The 25158-nt window shown below is 33.6% G+C and overlaps 1 protein-coding gene across 8 annotated transcripts in view; it reads right to left on the bottom strand.

The window, feature by feature from the left end:
* LOC141554907 (disintegrin and metalloproteinase domain-containing protein 18-like) overlaps positions 1 to 25158 on the bottom strand; it is an 81756-nt gene that overhangs the window by 32207 nt on the left and 24391 nt on the right. For all 8 annotated transcript variants that reach the window (XM_074287303.1, XM_074287305.1, XM_074287304.1 and 5 more), the window contains 7 exons: positions 23427 to 23498; positions 23043 to 23209; positions 20147 to 20228; positions 18043 to 18179; positions 14574 to 14757; positions 7395 to 7499; positions 3367 to 3565 (listed from right to left, as the gene is read on the bottom strand). In XM_074287303.1, coding sequence (XP_074143404.1) covers positions 3367 to 3565; positions 7395 to 7499; positions 14574 to 14757; positions 18043 to 18179; positions 20147 to 20228; positions 23043 to 23209; positions 23427 to 23498 — 946 coding nt within the window. The remainder of the gene's footprint in view (positions 1 to 3366; positions 3566 to 7394; positions 7500 to 14573; positions 14758 to 18042; positions 18180 to 20146; positions 20229 to 23042; positions 23210 to 23426; positions 23499 to 25158) is intronic.

Here is a 25158-nt window from a genome sequence, read left to right as displayed (position 1 = left end):
ATAAGTACAATAAGAGGTTAACTGTTAAAGTGCCACAAAGAAGACAAAAAGGAAGAATTATCTGAATAAAATCAAAGGCAATATTCTAATTTGAGATGTTAGGTCTCTAATATAAGACTATCATAAAGAAAACACTTTGTAAATCATAAAGTGCTAAACAAAATATAACTTGTTATAGGTAAAATTAGAATAAATTGGACAAGAGGACCAACTTTAAAGAGAAAAAGGAATAAGAAAAGAGTAATGGAAAGAGCAGATAGAAAGGACAAAGAACATTCCTTTTCCTTAGGCAATGATGAGGATTTGCATGCACAAGAGTTTCCTGACTTTTTTTGCCATACCCATCTTCATACCCATAAGTCATACCCATTTTCCCTATTGAATGTTTCCAAGTCACTTTCTAATCACTGAAATGTGGAATCTACATAATTTCCCAGAAATTCTATTGCCCAATGCTGGCTGATTAGGGCTTCAATGTTGGGTGTAGTTAGCAGAGGAATTGATAAAAATTATTCCCTGGGGCAGGCAGGGAGAAGACAGTGATAGAAATCTAGTTAGCTCCATGATCCTACTCTTTGGGGAGGTCATCCATTCAGAAATGCAAGTTACATCCTCTGCAGGGATCTTGGGCAGATGCACTTGCTATGCCCTGTCAAAAAAAAACCCAGTCACATGTTAAATTTTACCTTTTAAATCTACTTATGGGACATGGCTTCCTGGCTACCTTCCTTTGGGTCGGTTCTGACTCTGAATTCTGCCTGATGGTGTCTTTCCTCCCATGTCACATGGTCTCTCCTAACCCCACCATGCCTTGTGATATCTTGCTGATGGGATACAGCTCCTAGATGTGTGGAATTAACTGAGTGAAGATGCTTTCATGGGAATATAGCCTTAAATTATACTTTAATTGTGAATTGAGACTTCAAACTATAATAACAAAGCAAAAAAAAAAAAAAAAAAGCTAAAAAGTTACAGATATTGTCCCCTCTTACTCCCCACCAATTCTCAATTATCATTTAAGTACTTCTTTTAAAGGTGATGATGGCTTTGAATTCTATATCTGTATTTGAAATCTGTATCTATAGCAGTTCTCTAGGGAAATTTAAATTAATAACTTATTATTATTGACTTGTACTCTTTGTTTCTGGGTTAGAGTTCTGAGATTAGAAAGTAAGCCTGGACTCTCCCAAACAATAGAGAAAAAAAGGCCAGACAGGGGTGGGAGCTTCTCAGAATAATTAATCTTGTGTTTCGAAGTTATGCTCGGCACTCCTTTTGCTGACAGACTTGTCAGATGACAGATGCTCTTTCTCCTGAGATTACAATAAACCCCTTTTTTGCTTTTCCTTATGGGGAATTTTACCTCTAAACAATAAAATTAGCATATCAATGACATGAAGCTCTCTCTTATCTTCCTATAAATTTATCTTCTTGCTCCTGATTCTTTACTAATTTCTTTTGGATTTTAGTCCACTTCAATTGGCATTACAATTACAATAAACTTTGCCTCTTGATTTAAGAGATGGGTTCAAGCTTGCAAATTTTCATGACACTAGTATGCGACCCCAACCTCTTGGAGTCTTCTTTTGAACCTCAAAATTTCCTGACCCACTTCTCCTCATTATATCTACCTAACTCTTTTAGGGTCCCTTTCAGGATTTAGCCTGCCAGTTAAGGGCATGCCCTAACATCATGGGGGTATTTCCTTTCTCCTGGTAAAACTCCTCTATGTTCTTCCACTCTTAGTTCATATTTACCATTCCTGGTGTCTATTGTATCCCTTCATTTTGTCTGTAATCTACCTTTTGTCAAAAAGAATGGCCATTGTGAATTCTTCACATGATCAAACCCTAACTTTTGGTGCCTACCATCTATCTGGAATCTACATCATCCCCATTATTGGCTCTATTCAAACCTGTCCAGCCTGGAAAACATGCTTTGGTCCACTATTTCAGGCAAACACCACCAAGGTTTCACTTCCTTCCCTGCTTCTTGACCATCTTTTTCACAATCTCACCAGTAGCTTTGCCACTCAGACCATAAATCATGCCCTGGAGGCTTGAAAGCTCCCCAAATTTTACTGATTGGCTCAGATGACCTGATTAGTGAAGACCTTGATGTAGGGGAGATACCAGTGACTCTGAAGCCGTTTTGACCTAAGAGTGTTTTTAATTAAATTAAATTAAAAGAGTAATTTTAAAATGTAATAATATTTCTTGCCTTAGATTTTAGGCAAGATATATTAGTGATCCTGAAGCTCTCTGACTATTTTCTAACAAGTTATCAATGATATCGAAATCTTTTGACCTTAGAATAGTCCTGAATAGTTACTGACTGTCAGATAGATAATGTATTGATCAGTAATGACCAACTTCCTGAGACCACTCCTCAAACCTACCTGAAAGCCATAAAATTAGCAAATAAATTACATGAAGCTCTGATCCAATTTGGTATAAATCTATCCCTTTCTCTCAGATTCCTTGCTAATTTCTTTTGGAACTTAGCCCATTTGTAATGGCATTACAATTACAAATAAACTTTGCTCCTTGACTAGAAAATGGATTCAACCCTGCAAATTCTTTTGAGACACCACGCAACACCAGTCTGAGATCCAAACTTCTGGGGTTCCCTTTCCCAAACTCAACAACCTCACTGGTCTACTATGTCAGGTGGACCAATCATGCTTCACTCATTCTCCACTGGCCATCTTCTCAACAGTTGCTGTTCAAACCAAAAACCCTATCTTGGGGGGTTTTATTCTTAGTCATTTTAGATCCTTGCTTTCCTGACTGTGACTCTCACTTGGCTCACTATTTCTGGTAGGCCTCAGTCATGCTTCAATTCATTCTCTACTACCCAATAATCTTCTCTATATCCTAGAGAGCCACTTTGTTGTGGAGCAGGCACTCTCCTAACCTTTCTACATTCACTCTAATTCTCCTCACACACATCTTGTAGAGCCAAGATCAAATCAGCTCTGTTTTTATTATGAATTCATCATATTCATAATCAATATAATATTCATGAGATGTTATCATTCTATTCCCCCAAGGCTCCAGCTGTCAGTCCAAAAACAAAAGCTAACAATATGACTCAAGTACTCTTCCTTTGGTTAGCTTTCCCCTAAGTGTATTATCTCTACTTATAAAAATGTAAGCTCCTTAAGGGCAGGGATGTCTTTGCTTTTGTATTTGTATCCTCAGGGCTTAACAAAGTACTTGGCACACAGTGCTTAACATATGCTTTTACAGTCATGCAACCTACTGAATTCTATTTTTCTTCATAAGGTTAAGTCAATCTTTTTCTATAATCAAATTGTGCTGAATACAGGCTTCAGAAGCTAAATTTAGTAGAAACCTATATTACCTGATCCAAATATAGCCTTACACTGGTCGTTTATGTTAGCACATAGTCCATTAACACAAAAGGCAGTTTTCTTACGGCAACTTTCACCATTCTGTACAAAAGTATCAGGTACACATTCGTGAGATGTTCCATTGCAAAAATCATTAAAATCACATTCTTCACTTGCTTTAGGCCTACATAGTTTACCTCTCTTGTAAAACTAACAGGAAAAAGAAAAACAAGAAATATGGCATTGTAGCAATGATACTGTAATGGTTAAAAATATCTTTTAATTATCACTGAAGTATACCTAATATAATCACCTTCATTTTTAGTCAGCTTGTGATGAAACCAGTTTATCTTTTATTTCATGTCTTTTCAACTTGCTGCTCTGAGGAAACCTCTCACTTCAAACTCTAAACCATATCTCTAAAGAAACAAAAGTGTGTTGAAGTATAAAGAGCCTTGGACAAGAAGGAAATCCAGGCCTCGGTGCTATCCTGGAGCACCCTTTTCTTTTTAGTCTCTTTTTAGTTTTCTTGACACTATTGCCTAGCAGTTCTCCTCTCTGTGTGAACTCTCCTCAGTCTCTTTTGCCTTCTAACTATAGATGTCCAACAGGGTTCTGTCCAAAATCCTCTTCTCATTTCCTTCTATATTATTTCACTAGATGTTCTCATCATTTATCATGGATTTAATTATAATTTTAATTATAATTTCTATGCTGATGATTCTCAAAACTATCTTTCAAGTCCTTACCTCTCTGCGGACCCTCCAGTCTCACAGCTCCAATAGTTCATTAGATATTTAAAACCGAATGTTACACTGACAGTTACACTGGCATCCATAAGTTTATTTCTCACAAAAACCCTCCTATTTTTATGACTTCCCTCTCTCTGTTGAAGGTATCACCATTCTTTCAGTCACTTAGACTCAGCCTAGGAATTCATCTTCAGCTCCTCACTCACCATCTCTCTTCCTGTATTCACTCAGTTGCTAAGTCATCTATTTTTCATATATATCTAATTCTCTCCTCTTACAATGCCATCTTCCTGATGCAGGCCCTCATCACCTCATACCTGGATCAATGCAATAAGCCTTCTGCTTACTCTCCCTATCTCAAGTGTTTGCTTACTCCAGTCCATCTTCCACTTGACTATCAAATTGATTTCCTAAATCAGAGGCCTAACCATGTCATTCTGACTATTCAATAAACACTATTGCTCACTCTGTGAGGATCAAATATAAAATCCCCTCATTGACTTTTATGCTTTTCCAATCTTCTTATATCTTTCTTTAACATAGATACATGTATATATCATGTTTGTAATATATATATATATACACACACACACACACACACACAAATATATTGCTTATACATTGTTGCTGCCATGTTGTCTTCCCCATTAGACTATGAGCTAACTGAAAGGGACTTTTTTTTAACTTTTGATATATCTTCATTGATTAAGTAGTGTCTAGAAAATAATAATTAAAAAATGCCTGTTGAGTTGAAATTATGATTATATGATTTTTGTTAACATTATTATATTGATAGTGGGGCCAGTCCCATAATTACAAAAAAAAAAAAATGAATCTTTTACTGACATGATGCTAGGCACATACAGATACACAAAAAATATCATTATCAATCAATTTTCAGTTAAATAGTTTATATTAATCAAGATAAGTTAAGATGAATTAAAGCCATTTATGCACCTACTATGTGCTAAGTACTGGGGATAAAAATACCAAAGTGATACTTGTCATTGTCCTTAAGGAGCTCACATTCTAATATGGGAAATAACGTGACATGGAGGGAAAAAGATTAGACGTAGCCTGTTAGATTGACATACTCTGTTCAGAATCAATGACAGATTTGATTTAATTATAAATGAAAAAGGTAGAGATGAAGAAGTCCTTTCTGTATAATGAACTAAACAATTTTCCATTTGACCACTAATTGCTTTTAGTACTTACATACTAGACAACTGGAAAACATAATATGAGAAAAAGCTCTGGAAATGAAGATCTTAGAGCATTTTTTGAACTATAACATAAAGAGACTTAGGTAGAGAACCTGGAGAACATATTCCCTAGGAAATAGAACTGCCATCAGCTATAAGAACTACAAGAGATATAGAAAGTAGGAAGAGTTACCATTGGGGTAGCTAGGTGGTGCAATGAGTAGACCACCAGTCCTGAAGTCAGGAGGACCCAAGTTCAAATCTGGTCTCAGACATTTAACACTTCCTAGATGTTGGACCCTGGGGGCAAGTCACTTAACCCCAATTGCCTCAGAAAAAAAAGTTACTACCATCCTCCTAGTTACTAAGGCTTACAATGTTAGGTGTCATTCTTCCCCCCACCCCTTTTTCTGAGGCTGGGGTTAAGTGACTTGCCCAGGTTCACACAGCTAGGAAGTGTTAAATGTCTGAGGCTGGATTTGAACTCGGGTCCTCCTGAATTCAGGGCTGGTGCTCTATCCACTGCGCCACCTAGCTGCCCCCGAGGTGTCATTCTTGACTCCTGTCAACCCTCATATCCAATCTGTGGCCAAGCCTGCTGATTTTGCCTTGATTACCCCACTCATCATATATATTCTTCTTCCCCCAACACTGCCACCATCTTGGTACAGGCCCTCATCATCTCATGCTTGGACTACTGCAATAGCCAAAAGGTGGGTCTTCCTGCCACATATGTTCCCTACTTAATTCATCTTTCACTCAATTGCCAAAGTAATCCTCCATAAAAATTCAGGTCTGACAATGACCCCTCACAGGGTCTCCTTTACACCTTCAAAAGCATATGCAAAATCTTGTTTGGCTTTTAAAACCTTTCAATCTTCCTATATCTTATACCCCATCTCCACACACATAGTCTAAAATGTGCAAATACATACAAATTTACCAGACTCCTTTTTTTCCCCTCAAACAAAGCACTTCATCTCCTAATTTCAGAAATTTTCATTGGTTGTCCACTATGCCTGGAATGCTCTCATTCCTAACCTCCATTTCCAGGTTTTCTCCAAGTTCCAACTAAAATTCTGTATTTACAAGAAGATTTTCATAATCTCTGATAATTATAGAGATTCCTATCTTTGGCCCTCTCCAATCTATCCTCTATATATCTTGTTTGTACAAGTTATGTGTATGTTGTTTCCCTCCCAAAACTGAGTTCTTTGAAAAAAGGAATTGTCTTTTGGCTTTCTTTGTATCCTCAGTGCTTAGCACAGTACCTGGACATAGCAGATACGTAATAACTGCTAGTTGATTTATTACATATATAATAAATTATGTGAATTTATAATATAATTCTAGTTTATAATTTAAAAATCTCATAATATATAAGTGTAAATTAAATGTTATATAATATGTAAACATTATATAATAATTATAAATCACATATTAATATTAATTATAATGATTAATAGTAATTAAAATTATACAATTATAAAATACAATATAAAATACAATAATAAATGTGTATATATATTTATATATATATATATATATGTATATATATATATATCTCCTCCTTCCAGAAATAATTTTGCCATATTATTAGATTACTGTTAAGAATATGGTTTTTGTTTTTATTGTGATTCATTTTTATATGTCTGTTCTGAGCTAAATTTCCACTGATTGTCCATATGTCTGATTAACTTTAACCTATGTTACTTTATTTTCATTTCTAATCAATCTCAGAATTTTATCTATAGTCTGTCTATATGTCTCACAGATCTTGCTTTCTCTTCCTGACTTCTAACAAAAGTGTTTTTATTTAACTTAACAGACATTATATAGGCAAGTAACAAGAAGATCTCAAGAATACTGGGCCTCAACAGACTTGGGGACATAGTTAAATAACAATCCCCCAAATTCAATTAAAAATTCAAAAAGCATTATTCAGAACTTATTTACATGTTAAGCACTATGCTAGGATACAAAGATAAAAAAAAACACTAGTCCCTTCTATAGCGTATATTCTACTATAATCAAGTGAAAAGTATATACTGAGATATTTTAGCATGTGTATCTTGAGCTTACCTGACAACTACTTGAGCAACATGGTCCAAAACCACATTTTGCTGATGGTTTCAATTTACATGTCTCCATAACACAGCAATTTTTAAATTTACACATGGGATATTCCTAGAAATAAACACAAGTTATAAATAGCATAATTTCATACCATGCAGGGAAAGAGGGAGAAATAGTTCACAGGTCTTCTCTAACAAATACTAAGAATTACTTAAGTTCATAAACTCCTCTTCTGCTAGATTTTATAGCTCAGGGCTGTTCAAAATATGGATTATTTCAAACATACACAATAAAACTAACAGTTTTCCATAGTTGAAATCCTTAAAGGATTTAATTTACTAAATGGCTAAAAAGGATAAATTTAGTCTAAAATGTTTCAAAATTTGTTAGCTTAAATCTGCCTGTAATCTTACATTAATTTACCTAGCAAATTTTTTTTTTTTTTTTAAAGAATTGGGTCTCCATATTTCATTCATGCTACTCACACATATGCCAAGTTCCACTTTAATCAGCAGAAGAACACTGACTAGCTCTGTTTAAAATCTGGTGCAGTTTGTTTTTAGGCAATCTGATGGCCTCTTTCTTATGGGAGTTCACTGAAATAATGTGAAACTTAAGACACAGCAGCTCAAAAAGACTAAGTTCATAAAATAATCTGTCAGCCTGTCTCTTCAGAAACAGATTTTACAAGCATACTATAGCCTTTTTTAAAAAGATAGAACAAAGATAAAATTCGGTTGAATCTTTGTCCAGATTTTCACAATTTCTAAATTAGTGAAATCTGAATTAAATGAAATTTTGTTACACTATAAGCAGAATGGGCAGCTAGCTAAATGAGGCTACAATGCATATAGCACTAGACCTCGAGTCAGAAATTCACATTTTCTTAAATTCAAATCTGGCTTCAGACACTTACTAGCTGTGTGATCCTGGGCAAGTTACTTAACCCTATTAGCCTCAGTTTCCTTATCTGTAAAATGAGTTGGAGAAGGAAATGGCAAACTACTTCAGTACCTTACAAAACCAAAAACCCAATATACTCCAAATGGGGTCATTAAGATTCAACCAAAATTAGAAAAAAGAAAAAAAAAAAAACCCTAAACCAAAGCTTCTTAAATTGTGGGTCATGAATTCATGTGGTTTTTGTTTTTATATAACTGATTTGGTAGTCATGACCCATTATGAGTAAATGTTTGATTTGCATATCTATTTTATATACCTGAATACCCAGGATGTCATGTAAAAATTTCTCAGGCAAAAAAGGATCATGGGTGGAAAAAGTTTAAGAAGCCCTGATATTTACAAGGGCCCTTATCCCTTAATTTGTGATTCTAGACATTGTTTTTAAACTGACAGTTTCCCCCTTTTAATGCCTTCACTTATGACTAGCTCCTAGTCATTAGTGACTTAATACTTTGTTAAATGTACTCTCTACCTATACTGTAAAAAATATTCTAAAGAACAAATTGCAGTAAAACTTCTAGTATCTGGAATTACCAATAAACGAGACAATATGGCTGAGTTTGGGGGAGTAGTTTAGAACATAACACATATTCCAAATCTTTCTATTTCAACATTTTTTATAAAGCTCTTTCTAAAATGTACTCACTGAAATAATTCAGTGAATAATAAGATTCACTACTGTCTCTATTACTGTGGCACATATGTGTCATATAAATGTAGTTTTGTACAAATAAATCTAGAATGAATTAGTCAATAAACATTTATTAAGTGCTACTATGTGATAGGCATTGTGCTAAGCACTAGAAGTGAAGTATATAGAGCTGCAATAAACCAACTGTGGAACATAGTGTCTTCTGAAAAGTTTCAGGAAAACAGATTTAGGTCCATGTGTAAAACAAAAAAGACCCCAAAAATAAAACAAAGCAAAACAAAATCCTTCCTAGTATTTTAGAAATGTACAAAAAAATAGAATGGGCTGCCTCAGGAGGAAGAGATTTTCTTTCTCTGTACCTATTCAAATAGAGACTGAATATCATTATTTGTTGAGTATGTTACTGAGAGGATTGCTGTTCAAATCTCTGAAATCCCACCTCTGAGATTCTGTGAAATTAGCAAGTAAATAAAAGGCCAAAACTATTTTCCTCAAGTTGTATTCTTGCTTTTCAGAAAATCAGCTTTATGGTCACAATCACTACTTTTAGCTTATCTAGGACATTCAAAACATTATCTACTATTTCTAGGAAAGTAGCACAATGGATGCCCACAGAAAATTCCAAGAAAATTTGTATCCACATTATTCTGTTCATATTTCTCAGTTTGTGAGATATGAAAAGTTTCATTGACTAAGAAACCACCAACAACTCAGGAATCAAGAGACATCATTTTTTGTACAAAGCATGAAGTTGGACAATGGAGTCATAAGAGAGCAAAACCTAATCCACATGCCCAAAGAAATAAAAATCAGACAGATTCAATCTGGAATACAGAGAAAGAGGCAGACAGATTAAGGATTAAAATAAATATGAATCATTGAACTGTTCCAAGAATGAGAAAAGTCATAGAAGACGAAATTCAATGAAAACTCTGTTACCATGGTGAGATTTTCTGGCCTCTGGCATAGTCAGGTTAGTACAGAGTTTCCACATTTGTCTGGTCATTACATCATGAATAGATGGGATTCACCCATGGGAGAAGAGTATCTTTCATTAACTCAAAAATGTTGGCTGGTGGTCTCTTCCTGTAAAGCCTATCAATATGTTATTCTCATAAAAAAGAGAAGCATGTTACAGATCACAGTGTCCTAGATTTATAGTCTGAAGGAACCTGAAAGGCCAGCAAGTCCAGCCTCCTATTTTATGAATGACGACAATGGCTTCCTTCCACCAGGGAGTGATTTGCCCAGCATTCAGAAGGGGCTTTGGCATTAGGTCTCCTTATCTTTAAAAGGAGAAGATTGAACCAGATGAGCCTCAGGTTTCTCATTCAATAAGCATGATCCCTAGAAGCAATTTTTTTTGTATCTTTTTAATATTTCCCTTTGAATAAAATTATTTGCATAAGCAACATTTAAAACTGTTTCTTTAATGTTATAACATAACTGAAATGCATATATAGAGTTGCACATAACAAATCTATTTTCTTATTAAATCTTTTCTATAAAACTTCATATTCTAAATACTATTCTAGTTCATAAGGAGTCAAAGAACAAACACTTGAGACAGCTTGAGAAATCAGTCATCCTATTCCCTCAGGTTAAACTCTTCAATTATTTAACAATGAGATGCCTCATATCACAAATGAACAAATAAAAACAGAATAATGTGGATACAAATTTATTGGGAATCTTCTGTGGGCATCTATTGTATTAGTTATTCAGAATAATTAGATATTTTCATGCAAACCTGTGGCTATGAAATGATCTTTCACTCAAAATGAAAAAAGGTAATAGGAGAATTAGTGTTTTGTCTATTCAATCATTAATCTGTCATCTACATTCCATAGCCTGTTCTTGTTTAGTCATTTCATTCATGTTGGACTCTCTGTGACCCCATTGAAGAAACTAAGTCAAATAAGGATAAATGACTTGCCCAGGTTCACACAGCTACTCTGTCAGATCTGTCTGACTTCCTCTCTCTACTGAACTACCTATCTAGCCCTCTATGTACCACATATAAGTATATAATATTTCTGAACATTCTAAGATAATAAAATCCATTTACCAAAGACTTTATTTTATGGGAACCTAGAGCATTAGCATTTGTGAGAATACTTAGGCCTTATTCTGCTTATACCATGAGTACTTGATTTTCTAGCTCCTCAAGATAAAAGATAGCAAGCCCTGACAAAATAAAATTCTACAGCATTATATTGCATAATTTTTCATTTTAAATGCCTTACTGTGAATGATAAAAACCAAAACCTTTACAAAAATATGTAGAACTCAACAAACCTTTTCTCATTTTAAAAGTAAAATGCCTTTTCAATTTCACTGAAAGAAATCAAAATACATTTTAAATTCCCCACTAAGAATCATCCATATAAAATAATCTTGGTGCTCCAACATTGTATGCATAATATGGCACTCCCAGATGATTCAAATATTGTAAAGAATAGTTGTCCTTTCTGAGTCTTGAAAGCATAGAAGAAAAATTATATTAATACTACATCCATTCAATAATATTTTTCTTTGCTCACATGTTTGAAGTCATACCTATTTCCATTTTCTTTCAAGGTTAATATAACTTCCTTATACTTTTGCTGTTTGACTTTCACTAAAAGAATATGTGGAATTCTATTTCTGCCAAATCAATCATCTATACTAATAACCAATAGAAACTGATTCAAAAGTTTTCATTTCTCCCAGTTCTCCTCATGAACCAACTTTTTAATCCTGGCCCCTCTTAATCACTCTATAATAAATGAAACTATCAATCAAATCTTATTTAAATTGTTATTACACTGCTCTGTTGGTTTTTCCTGGCCCCTCTTAATCACTCTATAATAAATGAAACTATCAATCAAATCTTATTTAAATTGTTATTACACTGCTCTGTTGGTTTTTCTCCTATTTGACTATTCATTTTCTATCTCTTTACCATATCTTTGCCCAGTTATATGCACTAATGATGGATGTTTGCAGTCCCATCTCCCTTTCCTCCCACCAATCTGACTAAATAATACTTCTGTCTTCTAGTCTCCCTCTAGCTGTAGGAAAAGACAGAAGGTAATATAAGCCAAGTGAGTGAAATTATCACCACCATCTAAAACTATCAATTCCCTTCAATTCCCAATGGAAATAGCCCTGACTTTGAATACAAGAGCCCTGTAAACAACTGTGCCCACCTAATCGAGTAACAGCCCTATTTCTGGTTTGGACTTCTTCAACGTTATTAAGGGAAGTAATGCTCTATGGAGATCACTTTCTTCAACACAGCACCACCATTAATCAAAAACCAAGATGAACTTGTAGGCCAAGAGCCTCACGATTGCAATGCCTCCTAGACCAGAGCTTCTTAAAACTTCCTACTTGCAATCCTTTTTCATCTGAAAAATTTTTATATAACCTCAGGTATATAGATATATAAAACATATACAAATCAAACATTTACTAATAATCACAAAAAATTTAAAACAATTCTTTGACATACATATAATTTTTCCATTTATTAAAGATGAAAGCAAATTTACTTACCAATAAGTTGTGTAGGAAATTTTGGAAATGTTGCCACATATAAAAACCACACATAAAGCTGGTTGCTTCTTTGTCAGGGCAAGGGCCTTGATGCTATTTTGTTTCCTTAAGTGACTGTCTCTTTGTATAATCAAGGACTCTTTAGCTGCTTCCGGAAGACCTTCTGGCCAATTCCAGGGGAGAGATGTGGCTGATGCAGCCCAGAAAAGGAACCAGCTTTCCCCCCAGAAGGGGTCTCAGGCCACAATTCAAGAATCTGGACTGCCTAAAACTCCTTAGATTTCATAACATTCCCTGAGTGTGGCTAATCAAACCCCATTGTTGATGCCTGTGAATAAACTGAGTTAAAATAAGAAGGGGGCTCTGAAATGTGGGGGGCGGAGACTCAGGTAAGGGATGTAGGCACTGTAAACCCTGCAGTGCCCAGCCAAAGTAGAAGCTGTAGGGAAATGAAAAACGGGAATAGGAAATAAAAGGCTATTTGTTACAACACGGCCCAATGATTTTGGACAACAGTTTTGGCAAGAATGTTTCAATTAAAGATCCTTCCCGATTCACCAACGTCTTTATGGGTTCTTGATAAGATGCTTGTTTCTTACAAGATCTAAGTGCCTGCTTATTTTTACATAAAGAATTAAATCTTGGCAGAATATTTGATGCTGCATGAAGTCAAGCATTCAGAAATCTTTTACTTGTTGCCAAATTTTTTGACGATCCCCATATTCTGTTATACAGTCCCATTATGTGGTAAAGACCCACAGTTTAAGAGGCTTGGTCCTAGACTACAAGTCCTGCTTCTAGCACAGTCCTTTGAAACCCTGGTAGAAACGCACTTTCACAGGTGCTTCAGCAGGTACTAAAGCCACTACTTCAATGTTGCTCCTGAAAACAAAAGCACCAAAGACTGTTGTGCTTTTTCATTTTGAATTATTTCATAAATGTATTTTCATATTCCTCATATTAGTCCATCTTACCTGCATTGTAATAGTCCATTTTTAGGAACACAGATTAATGGAAATATACATTCAGAGTTGAAAGAAACTTCAGGCTAAAACTATTGAGTTCAATCTCCTCATTTTACAAATGCATACCCTGAATTTCCAAGACATGAGGTGATTTAGCCAGCATCACAAAAGTATGAAATTGACTGAGAGAAAATTGAACACATTATCTGACTTCAGAGTTATATCTTCAATTTATTATTGGATCTTTAAATTGCTTTTGGTTTTTATAACTGCAAATAATGCTATTATCAATATCTTTGAAAAGTTACCTTTTAAATTATATTTTGCTTTTATTTTATACAAAGAACTATAATTGTCATATATTGCATGATTACTCTCCAAAAAAATTATAATTTACAATCTCACCAGTAATGAATGAAAGTAAATATTTCTCTACAATACTACTAGCATTTAGTTTCATTGCTCTTAGTTAATTTTTTCCAATTTGATTGGAATAAGGTGGTCTGAGTCTCATAGTTTTAAATGGATTAAGCATTTTTTCACATGATTATAAACAATTTGTTTCCCCTATTGAAAAGTATTTTTATACCTTTGACCTGTTATCTACTATGAACTACAAGTTATATGTAAATGTTTAGCAATTCCTCATATATTTTAGATATCAAATTTTGTGTATAAAATTTGCAATAAATATTTATCACAATTTGTTATTTTCTTGTAATGATTTTTTTGGGGTCTACAGAAATGCTTTATCTAATATAGGTATCTCATCCTAATGATTTTATCTTTTTGCTGACTAGGAAAAAAATCATCTCCCCAATACAACTGTCATATATAATTTTTTTTGTTCCATCTTTTTTATAATTCCTTTTTTAAAGATTTCAATTTCTCAGCTATTTGGAATTCACTAAAGTTTTTGTTATATGCTTTCTTACATGTATATATACACTTTTATTTTTACACCCTTAAAAGAAATGGCCCTGTCTCTTACTTCAACTATTACATGTACATATGAGAAATACAAATAGAAACCTTTTCACTAAGTTTCCAATATGTACTACTAACCTCTTTGGGGCCACAATCACACTCTTCATCACCTTCCACAACACCATCTCCACATACTGCATCTTCTTTGTAAACTGGTGTCACATATGGCTGATTTTGAAGACATTCAACTCCACTCTTTGAAGTGAAATGTTTAAAGTCATTCAGACTGCAGCTACTGAAAACTTTTATACCACTGGAATGCCTAAAATTAAATTATATTTCTAAGTAAGGAAATATGATTACCTTCACAAAAAAAAAAAAAAAAAAACAGAAAAATGTCTGTGACAAATGACAAAGTTTACAATAACATCTTCCATAGAAAATGAAAAAAACTCATGAAAAGACCTGTTATTTTATAATTAATATCAAATTCAATTTTGCTACAGCCTTTTCCAAGATATTGCTTAAGAAATGTATCACATTACTAAGTACTCATTAGAGTATAAGTTTGTCATTCACCTCTATTTGTAAAGGACAGATCAATTTTCTGCTTTGTCTTCTACCGACAGTGATACAAAATAAGACATCCTAATACCCTATATTTTCCTGCTAAAACAACTAAACCTTCTGATCCATAATCAAATTTTAGTTTTAATAATATTTGAATATTTAACATGTTCTCATTTAATCAATTTTTATATGAACAAGTTTTAATAATGCTGAAAAATTATAATCTGGTCCAGTGTAATATCAACTTTAATTCAAAATTCCAGGATGAAAGATGTCCTTAATTCAGAAATTTAGATATAACATTATTTCATAACAAACACAGAAAGTTCTTTCCGTATGAATGCTATTACCACAAGAAAATCACAAAATCATAGTCTCCTAAGCCTGAAACGATTTATGTACTTGTAAATATAGAAATATATACATACATATATACATATATATATATATATATGTATAAATAAAATATATGAGGGAAACCTGGGATTTAGAGAAGTTAAACAATCTAAGGTGACATAGTAGTAACAACATAATCCCATTTCTTACACTTACTGACTATATTACTTTAGGCAAGTCACTTAACCTCTTAGTCCCCCAAATAACCCAAACTCTCCATTTCAAAGCACATTCTATTCTGCACTGGCAGAATGAGTTTCCTCAATAGCAGTTCTCAATTCCAATGAAATCATAGATCCAATACACACATGATCATGTTTTGACAGAAGAGTATGAAGTGAATAAACAAGTATGAACGTGCAGCATGTCTAACAATGCAAATTTCTTAAATATCTATTATGCACAGATGCAATAGGTGCTTGCCCTTTTTTTGTTTAAATATTCCACTTTGCAGATGATAAAATTTCTGCTCCTCACACAAGACAAATAAGATGACAGAAAAATACATATTAACTTTCAGAAGTATACAAATCTTTTCTGCTTTCTGGAAATAAAAAGTTTCTAAGTGATACCAGGGAAAAAATATTCTTTCCAATGATGTAGTCACAGAAAATTTCAATGGAATTTATATAATTAGTAATGTTTCCCAAAATTTTAAAAGTTTTAAAGTTTAATAGCAACGGCAATACAGATTATTTTGAAGCCAACAGTACTTTTCTCTTTGGATCCTAGATCCAGAGGCAGAGTACCTGAGAAAAATCAAAATGTGATGTTATACACTGCTTGGCATCTGACATAAATATTAAATTAAGCTTTTTCATTACAATATTTGTTCTTTTAATTATTCTGAGTTGAAAGGAACATTTTACATGGACAAAATAAACTTTGGTGGGAATGTAGACATGTATTTGAATGTAGTTAGAAAAGAGATCAATGAGGATTTTTATTAGCTTTTCTAAGACCAGTATAAAAAATAGGATCAATGATATAAGATGTATTGGCTGTTCCAGACCAACACTCTGAAGTATCAGAGTATGGTGTAGGCAGCATAAAATTTGGAGCTTGTTTTCTTTACTTAGCCCTTCTCATTATTTCAGAAGGCTTTATGGAGATATTTTCCAACTTTGTTACTACAATTTTTATTACTGTGTATCTATTATATTACTTATCAATTTCAGGTTGCAAGATGTAGAAGTTATTCTGTGGATTAGCTTCTGTCATCTTACTGGTCTTGTGTAAGCAGCAGTAATTTTATCACTTTTCTATCCTATGAGTCAAATGATTAATATTCCAAAAGAAAAATAGAAGTGATTCAATTGTTTTATTTCATATCCACAGAAGACAGAGGACCAACAGCAAAAGATAGAACTATTTTCTTTAATGATGAATGATTATCCTACTGGAAAAAAATGAAGTTGTAGAATCGAATTAAAATTACCTCAAATCAAATCAAAATTCACAAATTTAAACTCTGAAACAATAAAAAGGAATTTTTTAATATTAAAAGAATTTTTCTGATCCAAAGAGAAAAAATATATAGAACAAATGTTATTTTTTAAAATTGTCTTTGAAGACTAGGTAAAATTGAAGACAGGCAAAAGTCTGAGTAGATATGGGCATCACACTGATGAAAACTTAGTAATTATTTCTGATGTGGAAGAAAGAGATCATAATTGCAAGGAATTTCAGCATTTAAGAATTTTATTTTAGACAAGAGAAGATGGATGACCTGAATCCTATTGTTTTTAAATGGTCCTAAAGCATTCTCTAGGCAGTAATTTTACCCAATTTCTCTGGATCAGTGCTCAGGAAAAGACAAAGGTGATAATATCAGAGATGAAAAAGGAGGAGGGGGGGAAGAAAAATATAGTTCTTGTCTTAAGTAAAAATTAAATAAAACATTATTTTAGTCCTAGCCCACTTTGCCCCATTTTTCTAGATTAAAAACATAAGAAGAGGAATTCTAGATGAAATCATTAGATCTAGGCAGCAGAAAACTACTGAACTTCAAAACCCCAAATTTCTTGGAGATAAACAGAAGGACATCCATTTCTTTCACCCTTTATTAAGTAACCAGGAACAAAAGTTCTTTTAATAGCCTTAAGGCACTAATTCCTTGGATGGTATCTTTTACCTACTTTCTGTGAGTATTGCTAAAGATCAAAGGGAAGTAACAATAGGAGTAAGGGTAGGAAGATAAAAATCCTGCCCAAATTTCTGAATTTTTCTTAACCAGTACTGAGTCACTTTCTCTTTTTCAATACCTTCCACTCTCTCACCTCATTAATCTACACCTTATTATCCAACTCCTTCCTCCTTCCCATTGGATAATCCTTTCACTTTAGGGCTAAATTTGGGGAGTGAATTTAACTCTTATTCTGGGCATTTAACAAGTGCTCAGTAACTATTTAGTACTTCTAAAACTCTTGCTATGAATACTTAGGGAAGTGAATCACTTTCAATCAAGAAATTTATTCTAATGAACCTTAAAGTATATTGGCCTCCCTTCTTGCACATTTCTCTTTTACAGCTTGCTAGTATTTAGTTGGATTTCAATGGATTATAGATCCTAGAATTTTTCAAATACAATTCCCTTCCCATCCCCATAAAAGATGGAAAATTGATAGAGAAAATATCTTACACTGCTTCAGGATTCATTATGCAGGTTGCTCCTAAACAATGACACATGTTGAGGTCATCATATGTTAATCCCAGATTAAGGCCAAGCAACTGTACCATAATAACTGAAAATGTCTCCAGTGTTACTGCTTTTGGATACTAAATTGGAAAAAAATAGTTTTAAAAAATTATCTGAAAATTTTATTCAACTATATAGGAAAAAAAATTGTATGATCAAATTTTTATGTTCCTGTCAAGAATTTGTGGTCATAGTTTTATCGATTTTCCTTATTCTGTTACAATACTTTTAAGAAAATTACTTGGAAAAACTTCCAAAACTTTTTATTCATGCTAATGATAAATAGGAAATATAGATGAGACAAACTGTTATTAAATCAATAATTTATTTTTGTATCACAAAGTACACATTTTGTAGCACACAGCACAGCACTGGCACATAGCAGATGTTTAATTAGTGGTCAATAAGAATCCTAAAAGTCAAAGACAACAAAGTTCTGAATAATCATCCATCATTATTTTGTCCCTCTTTTCTCAGGACCTTAAGACCCAATTCAGTCCTTCCACTCCGACTCCTGCCCTAAACACTTCAATATACATACTTTTGTCCTTATGAATATGTTGGTTCTAAGTTCATCTATCTCAACTCCCTTATCTGTCTTCAGTCCTTCCCAGGTACTCACAGAGACGAATTACAATACTAACAGAGTTCAGTAATAACCTCATGATCTTATATTTGGAAATCTACCCTGATTTTAATTTTCTATTCTTCCATGTTTCCCCATCTATACTCCTCCTAAATATTCATCCTGTGGCCTTTCTTGTTTTCCCTATCTTTTACTTCTATTGATTCTCAATTATTCCTTTCAAAGTCTTAACCTTTGGGCTAACCCAATTCAACTATATATTGTCTTCCACACTTAAAATCCTGCCCCATGCTCTACCATGATTTAATCCCTGGCTATTTTCATTGTGGATTCAACTCCCTCATGTGCTTGCTCTGTTCTTACTCTCAAGTTCCTGAATGGTACTGGAGCAAACCACAATTGGACTAATTGGATGCAGTATAAATTCACTTTAACTAATCTCAAAAAGTTCTATTCCAGTCCTTCCCTAATCCTGTTTTGCCTAAATTCATCATAACACTTTCTCAAGAAATCATCCTTTGTCTCCTACTTTACTAAATCTCTACTATTCCACACCTCAAGACCTATTTGAACATCAATTTCTCTTTAATTCAAAATTATACCCCTAAAAATATTTTTTTAACATTTGACTGTGTCACTTCCTCCAACTATCACCCTATATTTCTCCTCTCTTTTAATGCTATTTGTGCATTACCATCCCCTCATTTCTCACCTTCCTACAATCTGATTTCTAATCACAGCACTTCAATGACACTGCTCAATCATTACCAATAATTTCTTGGCTTTTTGACAGCCTTTTTCTAGTATTTATTTTCCTTTTCTTTTTTTTTTTTCTTTTTAACACTATTACTATAAATCTCATAAATATCTTCTATTCTTTCTTTTATGGGCTATTGTAGATTCAGGCTCCTTTCTGGTTCTCCTTCCTATATATAGTTGCTTGGGTTTTTTTCTTATTTTTTCCCTTTTGATCTGATTTTTCTTGTGCAGCGTGACGAATATGGAAATATGTTTAGAAGAACTGCATATATTTAACCCATATCAGATTGTTTGCTGTCTTGGGGAGAAAGGAAACAGAGAGAAACATTAGGAATACAGGGTTTTGCAAAGATGAATGTTGAAAACTATCTTTGCATGGATTTGGAAAAATAAAATACTATAAAAATCAAAGTAAAAAATATCATTTGGATATAAATTTTTAAAAAATTAATATTCTTGTATATAAAGTTAAAGATTTAACCCCTAATACTGAAATTGCCTTTTTAAAAAAGTATGATCACAAAGACCAAAAATACAGTGATTTCTTCTGTGAGATTACATGATATTCTTAATTCTCTAAGGTTTAAAAAGGTGTCTAAAAATAACAATATAGATAATAAAAATATGTGAAATAGAGCATGAAAAGAAAAGATTGGCAATATAAACACACATAGAAAGATAGTATTTATAACAATTACATACCATAGCAATTCCTGCAGAATAGCTTTTATTACATATTTTTCCAGGAAATGTTGCTCCAATATAGTTAGGACGGTTCCTATAACTAAAGCATAAAATCATTCTCTTATGTATAAATATGTTTTTCACAAGGTTTTCAACTTAATTTTTTAAAAATTAATTCCTATTCCTAATAAGAATTGCCTTCCTTAAAGCTTAAATTTAAAGTTCTACCAAAATTCTAGCAATTTTATATCCACTCAATATCTTGTTTAGATTGGCTAAAATAGCATATTTTAAATGTTCAGCTCACCTATCAGTACACTTTTTATTCTAGGTTCTAATTTGTTTTCCCTCTTTTAGATTCATGAACATGTGTCGCTCCTCTATTCAAAACTCTTCAGTAACTTTCTCTACCAAATGAAATTCAAATTCTTTAGCCAGGCATTCAAGGTCTTCCAAAGTAAGGGAATGCTTTAACTTTCTATCCTTCTATTTATACTAATCCTGATTCTATGCATTTAGCAAACTGTTCTATTTTCCATTCCTCATATACTTTGAGGCCTTGCCTTAAATGTTCCCTGTGCCCAGAATGTCCTCTTCATCCCACTAGAACTCTTCTTATTGAATTCCAAAACAGAAATGACTGCTATTTACACTGGACCTGAACAATGACCAATTGGGGATTGACCTTCCTTACTCTTCCTAACTCTTTGAAGTCTACATTTTATTTATTACTGAAACCTAAAGTTTTTGTAACTATTCAGTTCTATCTGTCCTAAATATTTTTCTTTTTTCTATGGTCATGTGATCTCAGTAATGTAGGTACTCTTAATGTACAGACTACAAACAATTCTCATTTTCCTATTTTGTACAACTTTTGTATATGTCCTCCAACCAATATGTTGAATCCTTATTTTAAGTTGAGTATGGTGCAGCAATAAGAATGTCCATACTTGAAGCTTGCTATATGATCCATATCCTTTTCTAATTATACATCTCCTTGATAACTCTTAGGCACTTCTGGTATGCAAGTTATCATTGACTATTTATTACAACACACCTACACCCACCATGTTTTTCCATTGCCAATAGCTAACTTATAAGAGTGCTTCTTAAGTGATATTTCCATACCTCATGGTAATATACTTTCACCAGAAGGACATTTGTATTCAAAAAATAAATGTTTGTTATATGGAAAAGTTTGGGATCCCTGAAAGTAGAATTCCCCATCATGTCTGATACTTTGTGGCTCCTCTGGTAGTAAAGTGACTCAAAATTATTAGACTATCCTCTTTCAAGCACACTGATGAGATTAACAGGTTTTCGTAAAATTTCCTTTGACCTCATCAGAGTTTGTCATAGGGAGAGCCTTTGCACTGGCGATGGTGGTATGATACTTTCTTGCAAGTGGTGATCATGTTGTCATGAGCCTGTCACTCCTTCTGCTAGGTATATAAACATGTTGTCTACATTAATTTTGGTTGTGCCAGCATCAATTTTGTAAGCTGGCCTTTCTTTGCTAGTCTTGTCTTTCGGATTGTGTGGTATCCCTAAGCATGTGCATATTCCCTGTACCAATGGTGAATGGAATGATCTTTGGGAAAGTTTTGTAAACTTTTGTATGCTACAACTACAAGGGAGGATCCCTGCCTGGGTGAAACAGACAATTTGGGGAGGACTCTTACCAGCCCATTCTTCAAGCCAGAAAGTAAATAGTACAGTCCTTTAAAAAGGCTGCTTAGGTACCCAAGATAAATCCCACTGCTTAGTCCAGTGAGAAGCCAACCCTACGTCCTGGGCAGCCTGTGTGCAGGATTTTGAGTACAGCTCCTAGTTTATCAGTATCTGCTGCTTTATCACTTGTCTGTAGCCACAGGACTTTGAAGTAGAAAAATGATAAAAATGGAATGACTGATGCTTCTGACATGCCCAAAAATTAGATTTAGGCAGAGTTGTACAATGTCATAGGTCTCATTCTCTCTTCTAAAGTGACTAAAGTCCAGGGACAAAACAAACAGGTACAGTAGATGACCTTGCTGTTTTCACTGTCTAACCAAACTCTAAATGCTCCATGGGATCTCCTTCAGCTGCTTTAATGGTCATTGGAACAAACAGTTTTCATTTGCCCATTCTTGGGAGTCTTCCCATGCTTGGGGTAGATATTTAACTAACCAATTAGGACCCTTCAGTCACCCTCAACCCGGGTATAGCCTATCTGCCAAAATAATTCACCAAGCTATATAGTCATTGTGCATAATCTAGCTTCTTGAAGTCACCAGCTCTGGGTAGCAAATGAACACCAAAGGTAGAGAAGTACCTTGAAATAATAATAACAATAATAATAATAATAATAATAACAATAGAATTTATTTAGTTCTTTAAGGTTTGTAAATTGCTTTATAAATATCTTCATTTTAACCTCACAACAACCTTGAAAATTAGATGCTATTATTATCCCCATTTTACAGATAAGAAAACTCAAATCAAAAAGAGTTGTCCAGTGACTTGCCCAAGGTCACATAGATAGTAAGTATGTTAAGGTTGGATTCAAACTCAAGACTTACTATTTTCAGGTCCAACTACACAGACAAAAAGACATAAAGAAAACAAGGAGCAAAATTTTGTGAAATAATAACTAAACCTAGGTATATATGTACATCATACGTAAGTCACAGTTTCACAGCTAAATTCCTCTAGCTCTTCTTGCCACTTAGATGTCGTCTTTCTAAATATTTTATAAAGGTTTTTTTAGTCCATCCTTAGGAACAATTATTTTGATTTATATTATTTTTGTAATCCCCATAGCCCCAAACATAATGCTAAGTATATACACAACAGGAACTCAAAAAATTCTTCTTAAAACAAATTATTTCCAAAAGTTTTATTTAGAATTTTTTAATACAAATTCTTTACTTACACAAGTAAATATGCCATGTCGTTGGGTCTTAGAACAAGAAACTTTTGCTTCCATGCCAAAAACCTGTGTAGTAAATCATTAGCATCCCCAATGGTAGAAATTTTGTTTTTATCTGACCAGAATTCCAAAGAAGACAATACAATTGTCATTTTAAGCTGGGTAAACATCTAAAAACAAAAGATAAATGTTTAAATAACCTTATATACCACATCAAAATTCCATAAATAATAATGATAAGAAAGCTAACAAATATTTTGGGAGATATGGATGGATGAAACTGCTCAGTAGCATTTCTATCTTTAGCAGTATATGATTTTAACAATGTCCAAATTAATTCAAATTTATTTTTATAAATTATTTAAATTCAGAAAAACAAAAACTTACAGTATTAACTAGGCCAATAATCTGGATAATTTTCTGTGTTACGATTGTCATGTCAGAACCCATATGATCATACTGGAAAACAGATTTCAGATAGTAGTGAAAATAATTGTGATGCCACATTTTCTTTGAAATACAAATCTGATTAATTAGTAGGACAGGTAAGAAAATAAAATAACCACTTACATATCATCTATTATATGCCAAGCACTGTGCAAAGCACTTTATCTTATCTCTTGCTCACTAAAATAGATGTTATTATTTCTATTTTACAGACAAGGAAACAGGCAGATAAGTTTAAATGACTTGTCTAAAGTCATAAAACTAGTAAATACCAAAGGCCAGATTTTAACTCAGCTCTTTCTGACTCCCAGTGGATATTTCTAGGACATAGAGGGGAAAAAAATCACAAGACCTACTCTTAAGTTGTTTATTCTACTCTAAGGAAACAACATATTTAGAATATAAAGAGAATAAATGAGCTAGATATATAAATTTGAGAGTCAGTTTCACAGAAATAATAGGAACTGCTTTTTGCTCTTGTTGTTCAGTCATTTTTCAGTTATAGCTGAATTCATGAACTCATTGTCATCTGCTTCTGCAGCTCATTTTATAGATTAAAAAAAAAAAAAAAAAAAAAAACCACTGAGGCAAACAAGGTTCACTGACTTTCCCAGGATCATAAAGCTGGAAAGTATCAGAGGCCAGATTTTGAAGGAAGATTCTAGGCCCAGCACTCTATCCACTGTGTCACCTAGCAGTTGCAGGAATTAATAAGTTCACCATACAAAATGTAGAGAGAAAAGAGAAAAGGACCCTAGAAAGAGACTTGGATTAAAAGGGAAGTAACAAAGTGGGAAAACATTTTTACAGTTAAAGGTTCTGATAAAGGCCTCATCTCCAAAATATACAGAGAATTGACTCTAATTTATAAGAAATCAAGCCATTCTCCAATTGATAAATGGTCAAAAGATATGAACAGACAATTTTTAGATGATGAAATTGAAACTATATCCACTCATATGAAAGAGTGTTCCAAATCACTACTGATCAGAGAAATGCAAATTAAGGCAACTCTGAGATACCATTACACACCTGTCAGATTGGCTAAGATGACAGGAACAAATAACGATGAATGTTGGAGGGGATGTGGAAAAACTAGGATATTGATGTATTGTTGGTGGAGTTGTGAAAGAATCCAACCATTCTGGAGAGCAATCTGGAATTATACCCAGAAAGTTATCAAACTGTGCATACCCTTTGATCCAGCAGTGCTACTACTGGGCTTCTATCCCAAGGAAATACTAAAGAAGGGAAAGGGACCTGTATGTGCCAAAATGTTTGTGGCAGCTCTTTTTGTAGTGGCTAGAAACTGGAAAATGAATGGATGTCCATCAATTGGAGAATGGTTGGGTAAATTATGGTATATGAAGGTTATGGAATATTATTGCTCTGTAAGAAATGACCAACAGGAGGAATACAGAGAGGCTTGGAGAGACTTACATCAACTGATGCTGAGTGAAATGAGCAGAACTAGGAGATCATTATACACTTCAACAATGATACTGTATGAGGATGTATTCTGATGGAAGTGGATATCTTCAACATAGAGAAGAGCTAATCCAATTCCAATTGATCAATGATGGACAGAATCAGCTACACCCAGAAAAGGAACACTGGGAAATGAGTGTAAACTGTTAGCATTTTTTGTTTTTCTCCCCAGGTTATTTTTACC

The sequence above is a fragment of the Sminthopsis crassicaudata genome, chromosome 2 (assembly GCF_048593235.1).
Source record: "Sminthopsis crassicaudata isolate SCR6 chromosome 2, ASM4859323v1, whole genome shotgun sequence".
Taxonomy (NCBI): domain Eukaryota; kingdom Metazoa; phylum Chordata; class Mammalia; order Dasyuromorphia; family Dasyuridae; genus Sminthopsis; species Sminthopsis crassicaudata.
Note: the sequence above shows the minus strand (reverse complement) of the source record. Positions and strands in the feature narration are given on the sequence as shown.